We start from the raw sequence: 15,245 nt of genomic DNA, 5'->3' as shown, positions 1-15,245 counted from the left end.
TGATCATCATTGTTAGGGTCAATTCAAATAGTCTCTGTAAACTGCTCAGCCTGGTGGCTAAGGGCCAACACAGTGAGCCCACTGCAAATGACAGCACCCAACCTTGTCCAGAGGCCATCGACCTGGTTAGACAGAAGCCCGGGCTGCACCCTGAAGACCAAAATGAGTTGCTTTCCATCTGAGGACCCCAGGTAACCTTGAGTCACGTGAGGGTTGCAAGCTTTAAAGCCAGACATTTCCAGGCAGAAAGGCTGTGCTCTAGAGTCAGGTAATTAACTGTATCTTTAGCCAGGTGTGAAATTGTCATTGAGTGCGTCTGTTCTTTAATTTACTCATTCATCTATTGATTTAACACACGCTCCTGGATCTTGTGGTCCAGGTCAGCCTTCAGTTCAGTTCAGTCGCTCAGTCGTGTCCGACTCTTTGCGACCCCATGAATCGCAGCACGCCAGGCCTCCCTGTCCATCACCAACTCCCGGAGTTCACTCAGACTCACGTCCATTGAGTCAGTGATGCCATCCAGCCATCTCATCCTCTGTCATCTCCTTCTCCTCCTGCCCCCAATCCCTCCCAGCATCAGAGTCTTTTCCAATGAGTCAACTCTCCTCATGAGGTGGCCAAAGTACTGGAGCTTCAGCTTCAGCATCATTCCCTCCAAAGAAATCCCAGGGCTGATCTCCTTCAGAAGGGACTGGTTGTATCTCCTTGCAGTCCAAGGGACTCTCAAGAGTCTTCTCCAACACCACAGTTCAAAAGCAATTCTTCAGCACTCAGCCTTCTTCACAGTCCAACTCTCACATCCATACATGACCACAGGAAAAACCATAGCTTTGACTAGATGGACCTTAGTCGGCAAAGTAATGTCTCTGCTTTGGGAATACCAGACCACTTGACCTGCCTCTTGAGAAATCTGTATGCAGGTCAGGAAGCAACAGTTAGAACTGGACATGGAACAACAGACTGGTTCCAAATAGGAAAAGGAGTACGTCAAGGCTGTATATTGTCACCCTGCTTATTTAACTTATATGCAGAGTACATCATGAGAAACTCTGGACTGGAAGAAACACAGGCTGGAATAAGATTGCTGGGAGAAATATCAATAACCTCAGATATGCAGATGACACCACCCTTATGGCAGAAAGTGAAGAGGAACTAAAAAGCCTCTTGGGGAAAGTGAAAGTGGAGAGTGAAAAAGTAGGCTTAAAGCTCAACATTCAGAAAACAAAGATCATGGCATCTGGTCCCATCACTTCATGGGAAATAGATGGGGAAACAGTGGAAACAGTGTCAGACTTTATTTTGGGGGGCTCCAAAATCACTGCAGATGGTGATTGTAGCCATGAAATTAAAAGACGCTTACTCCTTGGAAGGAAAGTTATGACCAACCTAGATAGCATACTCGAAAGTAGAGACATTACTTTGCCGACTAAGGTCTGTCTAGTCAAGGCTATGGTTTTTCCTGTGGTCATGTATGGATGTGAGAGTTGGACTGTGAAGAGCCTTGGGCCCTGGGTAAACAGAGGAGAGACATCCTCTCCCCTTCTGTGGCTCAGTCCAGTGGGGAGACCGGAATGCAGATAGTCTTGTATAATTGATCACAAGGCAGTCTACTCCAGGGAGGCTGGGGACTTGGAGAAAGGTGGCTAAAGTTAGCCTGGAAGAACCGTGAAGTGTTAGAAAGTTAAAGGGATTGAGCTGATAACTGAGGACCCAAAAAGAAATCTTCTAGCCAGATAAGCTGGTAGAAGAAGTAAGGACATGGGCTGTACAATGCATATGGTTGGGAAATAGCATCTCTGCCCTGGGGCAAAGCGGGGCTGGAGAGGAGACCAGAGCAGAGAGGAAGTCGGGCCAGCAGGCACTAGGGAGACTTGAGAACCGAGTCCAGCTCCAAACATTTCTCTGCTGGCGGGGGGAATGGATTGGACATGGGAGCAGAGGGCAGTGGGTGAGGCCCAAGCACACGGAGCTGGTGAGGAAGCTTCAGTGGCCATTCAGGGAGAAGATGACACATGTCTAAATGAAGGATATGTGGTGGGGATGAAGAGAAGTCAAGGAGCTGTGAGCTGCAGCTGAGCTGGTGGGCAGAGGAGGTGGGAGCGTCTGGGTTGGCTGCCATCTTTCTGGCTAAAGGCGCCAGGCTTCAAGCTGGAATTGCTGAAGCCGGAGCAGGCATGGGCAGCAGATGCTGAGCCTGGCCCTGTTGCTTTGAGGTGGAGGAGACTGGATTTAGAGATGGGAAGGTACTCTGGAGGGCCTGAGTGGAGCTGAAGATGTGAGAGTCATCTCTGCTCAAAGTGAAGTTGAAGTTGAAGCGAAGTTGCTCAGTCATATCCAACTCTTTGTGACCCCATGAACTGTAGCCTGTCAGGCTCCTCTGTCCATGGGATTTTCCAGGCAAGAATACCGGAGTGGGGTGCCATTTCCTTTTCTGCTCAAAAGTGCTATCAAAGTGTTAGTCACTCCATTGTGTCTGACTCTTTGCGACCCCATGGACTGTAGCCCGCCTGTCTCCTCTGTCCATAGAGTTTTCTAGGCAAGACTACTGGGGTGGGTAGCATTCCCTTCTCCAGGGGATCTTCCCTGACCCAGGGGTGTCTGTTAAAACAAGAGAGGATGGGATTAGCCAACAGGGAGGGTGGAGAGGGAGCAGGCGGGCCCCGGCTGGCCTGAGAGAAGAAAGGGTGAGGGGGGGCCCGTGCTCGTGAGCAGAAATGGGAGGTGGAGGTGCTCAGTGTTGGTGCCGGGTAGGTGCCCACAGCTGCCCCTTTCCTCCCCCCAGGTCCACAGTGCCCACTGCCCTTCAGCGTGGCGGACGTGGCCGGTGGGGCCGTCCTGTGTGAACGTGCTTTGGGCCTGGGCGCAGCCACCAGGCAGCAGTGCCAACTACGGTGCGGCCGGGGCTACCAGAGCGCCTTCCCGCCAGAGCCACTGCTGTGCAGCATGCAGAGGAGACGCTGGGAGTCCCAGCCGCCCCAGCCCCATGCCTGCCAACGTGAGTGGCCCCAGAAAGGTCCGCCTGGAGTCCCACTCCCCACCTCCCCAGGGCTCGGGGCCGAGGCCTTCGTTTTCCCGCCTGAGGGTAGCGTGTCCATGATAGCCAGGTGGCATCAGAGCAGGACAGAGCGCTCAATGCAGCATTTTCTTCTAGAAGGATCAGCAGGGCTTCCCAGGCCCCTGGGGCAAAGCTTCATTTGTGGCTCCTCTGAAGCAGTCTGCTCCCTGAGACACATTCTGTTGTTTCTGGCTTCCATGGGGAGTCCTGGATACAGGACTGTTCTCAAGGTGCAGATGCTCCAGTGGCCATGTTGGTTACTATGATGCTGACAAGCTCAGAGTTGCTGATCTGGCTTCTGGGGTCACAGTGACACTGCCACACCAGCCTCTCCCCGCCCCGCCTCCTCCCGGTCCAACTGTAGCTCCAGGCTATGGCGTCTGTTCTGATCACTGTGGACTTGGGCCGTATTTAAATATGGGTAGCTCCTTCCTCCTGCTCTCACAGCAAACCCGCTTTCACATTCTCATGGCTGTGAAGCTACACCAAACTCCGACTGTGTCCACCTACGCAAAGGCTGGCTGTACTTACTCACGGCCAGGCAGGGCAGGGGTCAGCACAGGGACCAGTGCTAGGTCCACCCAGGGCAACAGGAGGGACATTCAGGAGAGAGACCCAGATTCTGGGACTGACTGTCACAAGGCTCTGGGTGGCTGGCAGGGGGGGCAAAGGACACAAATTTGTCACAAAACATTCTGAAATAGAGAATGCTACCCAGAAAAAGTTCAGAATGTGATTTGGACAAATAAGTGACTTGTTCCCCTGATGGTGACTGAGTAGCTAGGAATCAGAGCTAAATTTGTCATGAGTAAGGGACTTGGGGGAAGAGAGGTGTGGGTCCTGAACTCCTAAAATGGAGTGCAGGCTTGCTGTGTACATTTGTACAGGTTGTGCACTGCACAACTTTAGCCTTGCACTAGGCTGCGGTAACCACTCTGAACTGGCCAAATCAGGTGGCACGGCCCTGTTTGAGTGCAAGGTAGTATGGAAGATTTTCCAAGAAGACTGTCCAGGACCTCAGCCTGGGTTTAAAGGCTGAGGCAGGACTGAGCTTGCAGTGAGGGTGCTAAGTAATTTCAGAGAAAAGCTGGCGTGCTGGGAAATAGCGAGACCCAGAGGGTGACAATGCAAGATGGCAGCACTTGTGGACTCCAAGTAAAATGAAGAAGGGTTAGTTTTTGCAGAGAAAAAAACCCAAAAGAACCCCATAGCTCTTTGCCTTTGTCTGCTGACCTCCGGTGCTCACCCGCAGGGCCCCAGTTCTGGCAGACTCTCCAGACCCAAGCGCAGTTCCAGCTCCAGCTTCCTCCGGGCAAGGTGTGCAGTGCCGACTACTCGGGCTTGCTGCTGGCGTTCCAGGTCTTCCTGTTAGACGAGCTCACGGCCCGCGGCTTCTGTCAGATCCAGGTATGTGCCCACAAGTGGGGCTCGGACTGAGCTCAGGGTCACCGGGCAGAGAACCTCAGGGCTCAAATGAACCTACAGTTCAACCCTCATTCATTTCACCCACTGAGACCCAGGATGAGAAAGCAGCTCAGACAAGGCTAATGACACAGAGGTAGAGGTGGGATTGGTACCCGTCTCACTGGCCATTCTGTCTGCGCACAGATGCCCCTCCTAATGTGTGCCGAGCACTTGGATTGTGCCAGGCACTCTGCACCCCTTGGCATGGCTTAGCTAATGCAGTCCTCACGGGGACCCTGTTATTACCATTTTGTGATGAATTAAAATAGTTGGGCAGTCACACAACTGAGAGATGGTAGAGCCACAGAATCCCCTGCTTTTACACAGCACCTTCTCACTCACCTTCTCATTCACCTCTGACGCCCAGCTTCTGATAAACTGATACCCCCAGGACTTCACACAGAAGCTCCTGGCTGTTGCCTTTGAAAGAGCACGATGCAAAGAGCACACAGTGAGGCTCGTGTGGATCCCCGGGCCTGCCTGGTGCTGCCGAGTTAACCGGGTCCTACCACCATCCATCCTCCCACCCTGCCCTGCAGATGGTCAGCGGGCACTGTGGGGCGTGCTTAGGTGGGGCAAGAAGCCAGGCTGCGTGGTCACACTGGAGGAGCCAGTGGGTGCTTCCCGGGAGGGAGGGTCATGTCCTGCTGGGTGTGGGTCTTGCGAGGACTTGGGCAGTCAGCAGAAATTGTTTCTCCAGTGAATTATGGCCCCTTGAATTTGGAGTGTCTGAGCTTTCTTTATCTGTGTGTGTGTATGTGTGTGTGTGTGCACGCGTGCGCCCTTTTATTACTTTTTGAGAAACTTTACTTTTTTATAAGTATATTTTTTGTAGTCTATCTTATTTTCATATGTACATGTATCTATAGTTTTCAGTCCTTTCCCCATGTACGTTGGCTCTTAACGCCACTTAACACCTCTGTCTACAAGCTGTGCGACAGAGGCAGGCGATTCAACCTCTCTGGACCCAGAACCTCAGTTTCTGGCTCTCTCAAGGCTGCATCCTCTCAAATGGCTCCCACGAGGTGCTGGGGGTGCAGAGCAGGCTTTCAAAGGACAGGGGAGGGCCCGGGAGTTCCAGTTGCACCGGAGCCAGCTCCCAGGTCAAGGGGTAGTCTTGTTCTCTCCAGGGCCTCCTCCAACATTAAGATAAGCCAGTTTTGGTGCCCGGCGTAGGCTCGGCAAAGCTGGCTCCCGGCTTCGTGTTCCTGAACTCCTGTCTGCATCTCTGTGCAGGTGAACACGGCGGGAACCCCTGCCTCCATCCCCGTCTGTGACGACTCCTCAGTGAAGGTGGAGTGTCTGAGCAGGGAGCGGTTAGGAGTCAACATCACATGGAAACTGCAGCTTGTGGACGTGCCCCCCGCCTCTCTCCCGGACCTGCGGGACGTTGGTATGTTTTCTTACACTGCTGCCCTGAGACCACGCAGACTCCTTGGGTCTCAGTGTCCCCGTCCATCGGATGGAGCCAGTGCGGCCCCAGAGCCTCCCTGTGGGGCCAGAGAGCCCACCACGTGCCTGGCCCGTGGGTGGAGCTGGTTACTGAGAAGTTTATAAAAAGCGAGAGTTCTGGCCCATAGCTGACTAGCGCTAAATATAATAATACCCTCTGACTGCTTTTGAGAGTGTTTTCTGGGCACAGAGAAGGAAGACACATGTGAGGAAGGGGACAATGAGGTAGGGTGAGGGAGTCCCTGTTGGTTTATAATTTTTGCTCATTCTACTTCTAATCAGAGAACTTCTCAGACCACTGACACTGTTTACACCCACCAGGACACTATTTGGAACTGCACAGTGATGGTATGGATGAATTGAGAATAGAAAGACTTAAGAGGGAGTAGCGCGGACTTTATGATTGTTATTCTGAGCCACGGTGGGACACAACCCATGGTCTTCTGACTAGATGGTGAGAACTTCTCCTATTTCTCCGGCACTATCTCGTGGCCAGACACCCAGGGTCAGGCCTGGCTGGAGCTTGACCGCTGCTCTATGAGGGAGAAGTCGAGGAAGAGACCAGAGTGTAACCCAGGAGGCAGGCGACATCTCAGCCATTCTGCAGTGCTTGTGACAGTCATTATTAATACCACTCCTCCCCATAGCATTATGAGCTGTGTTGTTCTTTAGTCTGTAAATCATATCAGACTCATTCGTGACCCTGTGGACTGTAGCCCGCCAGACTCCTCTGTCCATGGGACTCTCCAGGAAGAATACTGGAGTGGGTTGCCATGTCCTTCTTCAGGGGATCTTCCTGAACCAGGGATTGAACCTACATCTCTTACGTCTCTGCATTGGCAGGCGGATTATTTACCGCTGAGCTGCCAGAGAAACCCCAGCATTATGAATTCAGAGCCCCATTTTGTTGTTCTCTGGCAACAGACTGCACAGTTTGGGTGTGTTTCAAGCTGCAGATGGATGTGATGTTTATTCCTGGCATCAATGGCCTGGGGTTTCCTTCACAGCAGCCATTGTGGTGGGGACGTTCGTCGCGTGCTGGGGTGTCCCAACTCGCAGAGACACCCCAGGTGTGGGGCTTGCCCACCTGCTTCCTTCCTAGGAAACCCTCACAGTTCCACAGCTGGAACGTTGCCAGCTTTAAGCTGAACGTTGAGGTGGAGGCTCCACTTTCCCTTTGAGCGGCCCCATCACGTCCTCTCTTGTAATCCCCACCAACCTCAAAAGCAGACTTCCCAGCCCGTTTTTCAGATGGGGAAACTGAGCCTCGGAAATGGTGGCTTGGCAAAGGCTGAGACAGTTGCATACCTGGATAATGCACCTTGGATGAGTGACTGGGGTCATGATATTCTCTACCAGCGAGGGTCACGTTGCATGGGTGCTTGCAAAGTCTCTTCAGTCGTGTCTGATTATTTGCAACCCTGTGGACTAGAGCCCACCAGGCTTCTCTGTCCGTGGGATTCTCCGGGCCAGGACACTGGAGTGGGCTGCCATTCCGTCCTCCAGGAGATCTTCCCCGCCCAGGGATGGAACCCTTAGGTCTCACGCCTCCTGCACTGGCAGTCGGGTTTGTACCAGCAGCACCACCTGGGAAGCACTGAGGGTCACACTGCTGTCGCAGAAACAGCATGAGCTGGAGGCCTGGACTGGAGTCCTAGATGCGCTTCTGAATTTGTGTGACTTTGGGTCAATCAACCCCCTTCTCTGAACCTGTTTTTCCCTCTGTGAATTGAGACACTGGGTAAGGCCTATGTCTCCTTTCAACGTGGGCATCCTGGGAAGCTCTGCACCTGGACCACCCCCAGCAGGGACAGTGAGGCGACACCCCTGTCTCCTCTTGTCTTGCAGAGGAGGCCTTGGCTGGCAAGTATCTCGCTGGGCGCTTTGCAGATCTGATCCAGAGCGGAACATTCCAGCTTCATCTGGATTCCAAGACGTTCTTGGCAGACACCTCCATCCGCTTCCTCCAAGGCGACCGCTTTGGCACCTCTCCCAGGACACAGTTTGGGTGCCTGGAAGGATTCGGCCGAGTCGTGACCACCAGCAATGCCAGTCAGGATGCCCTGGGGTGTGGTAGGTGCCTCCTGTCTCCCTGGACTGCTGTTACTGGGCCATGCCAGTTGGGGGGATGGCCACAGAGCTCTGAGGGAGGTTATTCCGACATGCAGATTGGGGAACCCTTCATTTATTTATTCATTGAAAGCGTTTCAGATGTCCAGCTGTGAGTGTGGGCATGTAGTTATCGCCCAGCAGGTAGCAGCTAGAACTGGGAGCAGCATGGCAGAAGGAAGCAGCCCCATGTAGGGGTTATCTGTCCTCTTCGCCCTTGCCAAGCGCAGACCTGCAGCCTGGGCTGCACTGTGTTTGTGGAGAAGGCTGGCGTTCACCCCTCTCATGCTCTGTGACTTATCCCAGTCTGGTTACAGCAGCACCTTTCTCACCGCCATCCCCGGAGGGCCAGCAATCAGCCCAGGGCACGGTGGCTCAGGGGCAGTGAGTCCTGGTGGAGGTCACGGGGCTGTTCTTGGCAGCCTTGGAAGCACCCTCAGTAGCCCGAGCCTGCCGGCGCCCGGAATGGAAGCTCTGTGCGTTTCCTGTCGCTGCTATAACACATGGCCGGAAGCATCATGATCTAAAACAACACCCGCTTATACGCTGCTGTTCTGTGGGTTTGAATCCTCACATGGGCCAAATCCAGGTGTCATCCGGCTGCATTGTGCCGGAGGCCCTGGGAGGGAATCAATTTCCTGAGTTTTTTCCAGCTTCTGGAAGGTGCCCACGTTTCTCGGCCCTTGGCTTCCTTCCTTCATCTTCAAAGCTGGAAGTGCTGGAGTTCTCAGGCCGTTTCTGTCATCACAGCTCCCTTGGATGCTTCTCTCGCTTCTGTTTTTTCAAAGGAATGGTTGTTTAAAATTTCTTATTTATCCATCTATCTATTTATCTTTGGTTGTGCTGGGTCTTTGTTGCTGCCTGTGGGCTTCCTCTGGTCGCTCGGGTGAAGGCGGCTCTTCCTTGTGGCGTGTGGGCTTCTCTCTGCGGCCTCTTCTCTTGTTGTGCAGCTTGAGCTCTAGGACAGACAGCCTTCAGCAGCTGTGGCTCACGGGCTTAGTTGCTCCTTGGCAGGTGGCATCTTCCCGGACCAAGGATCAAACCCATGTCCCTTGTGTTGGCAGGTGAATTCTTATCCACTGTACCACCAGGGAAGTCCTTTCTTTCATTTCTTTTCTTTAAATTTATTTTTTATTTTATTTTATTGGAGTGTGACTACTTTGTAGAGTTGTGCTAGTTTCTGCTGTACAGCGAAGTGAATCAGCTGTATGTGTGACTACACACAGCTGGGTAACCCAGCACACTCTCCCTCTTCTAAGGCCAGTTGACTAGCGACCTTATTTCCATCTGCAACCTTGGACTCCCTCTGCCACGTGTCCTCACGTGTTTACAGTTTCCAGGGACTAGGACGTGGACCTCTTTGGGGGCCAATCTTCCATCTGCTACCGAAGCTTCCAGGGTCTCACAGTGAGCAGCCTGCCTCCCACATGATGTGAGACACAGAGGCTTTTTTATGGAGCTAAAGAGAGAGGAGATGTTTTTCAGTTATTTATTTTTCCACTATTTATATTGGTTGCCACACAAAAGCTGCAAGGCCTCTCCTCTCGTGAAATCCATGCCAAGTTCTAAGCTCCACACTAGATATCACATGCTGCTAACTCAGCACAGAAACCAGAGGCAACGCTTCTTGCTAATGTTTACAGAGGATCTTGCAGTTGATGAGGCATTGTCACCGATACTCGGCCATCACAGTCGCCCCTGGTGGCAGGTCATCACCCCACTGGACAGGTGAAGGGGTGGAGGCAAGATGAGGGGAGGCCATGGGTCTGCAGTGCCCAGAGCAGGGCTGACTCAAAGAAGGGGTTTGGTTCTCTGTGGATGAGTCACCCTAGGTCCTCTGGGACCAGCCCTCATGATCCTTCCACCTTGAAGAGCTGCCCAGACAAAGAGAACAAGAAGCAGAAGCAGGTGTGGATGGTGCTGCCCCCCAGAGTGGGTGAAGTAGGGTCACTACAGTGGGGGTCTCTGCAGCACCTGGCGCTGGGTCCTGAGACTCACTGTGAAGGGCCCTGGGCTCCACTGCCAAAGAAAAGATTCGAGTGTGTGTGAGGGTGTGTATGAGTGTGTGTGAGAGAGTGTATGAGAGAGTGTGTGCGTACATCTGACTACGTGTATTGTGAGTGTGTGTATGTGTGAGATAATGTGTGTGAGTGTGTGTATGTATGTGAGAGAGTATGTGAGTCTGTGTACGTGTGTGTGTACATTTACGTGTATGTGTGTGTGAGTGTGTACGTCTGGGTGTGTGTGTGTGAGGGTATGTCTGAATGTGTGTATGTATGAGTGTGTTGTGTGTATGTGTGAGAGTGTGTGTGAATGTGTGTATGTGTGAGAGTATGTGTATGTGTGTGTGTGTGAGAGAGAGAGAGAGAGTGTGTGTGTATTGGGAGGAGGGTGTTTTTAGGGTCACCCCAGGGGGTGATAAGGGGGTCTGAGAGCCCACTCTGAGGCTCAATGACCTCGAGTGTCCCCTCTGGAACACGGGGCCAAGAGGTGGGGCAATAGGAGATGGTGAGAGGGACCTGTCAAGTGCTGGTTCCCCATTTCCTTCATGTAAAATAAAGGGGGTGGCCTGGAATCTGGGCCTAGGTTTTCTCTAGGGACCTTGATTGATGATTAGATGAGCACTTCCTGTCTCCCAGGACAGACAGTCCCGCTCAAGTAGGAGATGGGAGGAAAAGCTGAACCAGGAGAGCAGGCAGACTTTCCTGGTGGGTGCTGAGCACTGAGGGACTGGGAATCAGAACCTGGGCTGGGGTGACCGGACTCCAGAGAGTGGGAGCCCCAGGGTGGGCTTGGCGAAGGGGCTGAGAGAAAGGTCTGGCCGGGGCTGCAATTGCTCCAGGAGGTGGCCACCTTTCTCTGTAAAGAGCCAAAGCAAGTCTTTTAGGCTTTGCAAACCATTCTCTTTCTGTCTCGAGGACTCAAGTCATCCATAGTGGGGAGAAAAATGCTGTGTTCTAAGTAAAAGTTCATTTGCCAAACAGAAGGTGAGCAGTATTTGGCCCGAAGGCTGCAGTCCGCCCATCCTAGCTCTACATAAACCTGCATTCTGTTTTTCAACTGCGGCAGCTTTTTATTGATTCACAAGGAATTGTTGAGCACATCATTCATCCCCACCCCTTACTCCAAATGCTCAGAAAGGTCCAGAATGGAATTCACAAAAGCAGTACCAAAAGCCCCAGGTTTCCTCCAGTATCCATGATACATCCCTCTCCTACTGAGTTTCTGCATTGCTCTGGTCCAGAGAGTCCAGTGTCTTTAATCCCATGGGATGGACAAAGCAGTGCGGGGAATACAACTGACAGTGTCAGGAAGCTGGAAGTCTTGGAAGTCAGATAGATCTGGGTTCAAGCCATGGTTCCACCACTTTCGCAGTGTGAGTTCTTGGGACACTGCCCATCTTCACTAGAAATCATCTGGAAACCAGGGACTGTAATATCTATTTCATGGAGGGGGGGAGGTTGCAATTTGCATAGTAGAATATAATCGATACAAAGCACGTCTATTCACACATAGTGAAACTTCCGCAGATGGTTTTGTTGTCAGTTGGCTATGTGAGATTTCAGCTCAGCTGTGCTGGTTCCAAAATCTTTGTTCTATCCTCGGATTCACAAGTCTCCCTTCTCAACAAGGGCTCTTGGTGAAATCACACCCTCTGATCCTTGTATCTCTTCTAATTGACTCTTTTCCCTTCTGAAGCACATCTGGAACACAGCTGTGAGGCTACAAGCAGAGCATTGTCCTGTGGAGATGAGGCAGGGTTTCTGTGTGCCGTCTTGGGGGGCTAATCTGGATGGTCCCCTGGGAGGGCGGTGACTCCGGGGCACCAATGGGAGTGTCTGCCTCCCGTGACTCCGTCAAGCAGGGCCGTCTTGACCTACGCAGTACCTGCTGCAGGAGCAGGAGGCTTTGTTCGCAACTCCCATGGGGTCAGTTACATTCACCCTCTTGCCTCAAGGCCAGGCAAATGGCTTTCCCTTGGAATTACCTGCGGGCAGCCTTCATGCCAAATTGGCCCGTTAAGAAGAATCCCAGGGAAACTGTCTGGATTTTCCATTTTTGTTCTGGACAACATTCTCTCACTCATTCACTGCAAGATCTTATCATAGAGCTAATTCTCTATGGATGTTTTCCTAAAGTAACAAGTTGCCTCTTGTTTCCTTCCCCCCTTCCTCCTTTCCTTTCTTCCTTCCTCTTTCTTCTTCCCTCCTTCTTCCTTCCTTCCATCTCTCTATCCATCCATCCATCCATCCTTCCATCCATCCTCCTATCCATCCATCTTTCCATCTATCCCATCCAAACTTTCAAAATGCAATTATGTGTCAAACACATAATGTGAAATATTCAGGGAACCAAGAGTCATAGCCCTACTTTCAAAGAGCTCACAGTTTAGCTGAGGCAGGGTTAAGTGAAAAGACAGCTAAAATATCACGTGAAAAGCCTTTTGCATCACAGTCGGGGAAGTCAGAGAAGGCTTGCCGGGCTAGCAAAGGCTGGTGAGTAGAAATTGCTGCTTGGATAAGAGCGGACAAGCAGTGGTGGGTATGTATGTGTGTGTATATGTGCCCCTGTGTTTAGGCTGCTAAAGTGATGGACACTCCAGAAATGGAGATTAGTGCTAAAGCAGGCAGTTAGGAAGTGCTGTGGCTTTTATGGGGCCAGTGCACACGCAGAGTCAGACACGACTGAAGTGACTTAGCAGCAGCAGCAACACGTGGTTCGTGCAGTTGGAGAATAGGGGTGTGGGGAATGTGGCAAAAGATGAGCCGGAGTGGTCGGCGGGGACCAGCATGGAGGTGCCTGGGGGCACAGTAAGGGGCTTGGTCTCGTGGGGTCACAATGGGGGAATTTTCAGTTGGAGAGTGACTGGGCCAGGCCAGGGGTGGGCTTGAGCAAAGCAGGCTAAGGAGGGAAGGAGTGTCGCCTGTCCTCAGGTAATTTTCTTCAGCACGAATGTAGCTGCCTGATTTGGGGACCCTGGGATCTGGTTGGCAGGAGGGATGCCATAATCCCAAAGCTTTGCAAAACTCACAAACTTGGGCCAAATGGCCTCATTTTACAGAGGAGGGAACTGAGGGTTCAGGGGTTTTCCATGAGGGGATTTAACTGAAGGATAAACACCCAATTGTTTCTGTGAAGAGGACCCACCTGCTAGAGGAGGAGGCTCATCATGATGTTTACAAGGGTTTGTTTGGGTGGAAAAGGCACTTGACGTCAGAGATGGAGAGAATCACAACACGGCTTCCTTGTGCGCGGTCGAGAGCCCTTAAGTTTATGGCAGCAAAGATCTCAGCTTTCATTTTTCTGCCCCTTCAGCTGCACCTGAGGTTGGGAGGCAGCAATTCAGGCTAGTTGCACAGGTTTTGTTTTCCTTCAGCAATGAACTTGGAGACTGCTTTAAAAAAAAAACACCCCAGCACGGAGGTAAAAATACTAGAGATGATCAACAATGTGACTCATAGAAGTAACGAAACTCCACTCTGAGCGAGGGTGTGCATGGCGCCAGGCAGGCCGGAAAACACACCATTCTGTTTCCAAGATGGGCCTGGGTTTCTGATTTACTCAGAAACACTACACGCATACGCATACACAGGAAAGCGGCTGTCAGATCCATGCGGTTCTGTTCTAGCAGGTCCCACGTGTATGGGCTTCATTTCTTCGTCAAAAGAAGGTGGTTGAATTGGTGGGTGGAGGAAAGGCTTTGGTTTGGTGAAAATGGGACTGAGATCCCACCCATATCTCCTTGCGGCCTGGTTGAACCTGACCTTGAACATCAGTTTTCTCCAGACTACACTGGCGCTGATGCCTTTTCCATAAGGTGGTGACAGTGAAAGGCGGCTGGTGACACACGTGGCACCGTGCTTGGCATATTCTATAACTTTACTTCCCCACTGCCCTTTGCAGTGGGCAAAGGGGCATCATGCGTGGATGTCCTGAGGCTCAGCTTTCTCATCTGTGAAATGGGGGCAACATGCAAACTCCCATACGTGCAGAGGTGATGTACATGCAGGAGGTACACAGAGGAGCGCCAGGCACCAAGACAGTGCTCCCAAGAGCAGGCATGCTTTTGACTCCCACCCTCCCTGAGTAACAGCTCACTTCTTCCGGAAGTTACTTGACAAACTCTCAGGAGGCCAACCCTGGACCAAGAAAAAAGGCAAGAGGGAACCTCTTTCTGCCATCCCTTGTCTGAGCTGTCTGAATCACTGTGGCCAAGTTCATACCCTCGCCGGGGAGCAGAGCTCTTGAACGCCAACTTAGAACCCTTATGAGACGGGCGTCTGTCCAGTTTGGGCTTCTGTTTCCCAGCTTGTATCCTGTTGGAGGAAGCACAGTAGGAAGGGCTGCGAGTGTTAGAGTCAGAGGGACAGGAGGCCCTGAGGGTCTGCAGACTGACAGCGGTGCACAGGCAGGAAGCAGAGGAGGGGAGGGAGGTGTCCAGGGTGCCAACAGGAGCAGGTCCCCACTCCCAGGGTCACACCTGGGGTTTCTGAGGAAATCAGAGCCCCAGTACCCGGACCGCGAGGGCCTCTGCCGATCCCGTGCCCTGGGCATCTCACCTCCCGGTGGCCCCAGGTCTCAGCCCTGCCATCACTGAGTGACCCAGAGGAAGAGGCCATGTGAGTGGAGTGAGATGGTGCTGGATGGTTGAGATCACCCCACAGGGAGGGCACCCTATGTAGAGAGAGCAGGAGTTGAGGGTACAAGGAACAACTTCCTTACCTGTAGACTGTGGAGTCTGCATTGTGGTACCTGCTTTCTGCACATCACTACAGCACTCCAGTGGGATAACATAATGAACCCCTCTTTTACAGAGAGGGCTTTCCGGGTGGCTCATTGCTAAAGGATCTGCCTGCCAGTGCAGGAGATATGGATTTGATTCCTGGATCGAGAAGATTCCCCTGGAGAAGGAAATGGCAACCCACTCCAGTATTCTTGCCTGGGAAATCCCATGGACAGAGGAGCCTTGCGAGCTATAGTCCATGGGGTTGCAAACAGTTGGACATGACTTAGTGAATAAACAACAACAAAATGTTTTAGAGGAGAAAATGGAACCTCAGAGTAATCCACAGTCATTTAGGCACAGGGAGGAGGGGGACTTTATTGGGTCTGTCTGACCTCAAAGTTTGCACCCCGCACTGTTCTCCACCGTGTTCCCATAGCA

General features: G+C 52.2%; 1 protein-coding gene across 1 annotated transcript in view; it reads left to right on the top strand.

Annotated features, from left to right (window-relative positions):
• The window catches only part of TG (thyroglobulin), a 231,795-nt gene that overhangs the window by 31,922 nt on the left and 184,628 nt on the right, over positions 1–15,245 (top strand). The window contains exons 17-20 of the mRNA XM_069599831.1: positions 2,783–2,995; positions 4,308–4,462; positions 5,756–5,912; positions 7,820–8,044. Coding sequence (XP_069455932.1) covers positions 2,783–2,995; positions 4,308–4,462; positions 5,756–5,912; positions 7,820–8,044 — 750 coding nt within the window. The remainder of the gene's footprint in view (positions 1–2,782; positions 2,996–4,307; positions 4,463–5,755; positions 5,913–7,819; positions 8,045–15,245) is intronic.

This window comes from Ovis canadensis, chromosome 9 (genome assembly GCF_042477335.2).
Source record: "Ovis canadensis isolate MfBH-ARS-UI-01 breed Bighorn chromosome 9, ARS-UI_OviCan_v2, whole genome shotgun sequence".
NCBI lineage: Eukaryota > Metazoa > Chordata > Mammalia > Artiodactyla > Bovidae > Ovis > Ovis canadensis.
The sequence above is the reverse complement of the archived record's forward strand: the minus strand, read 5'-3'. Positions and strand labels throughout refer to the sequence as shown.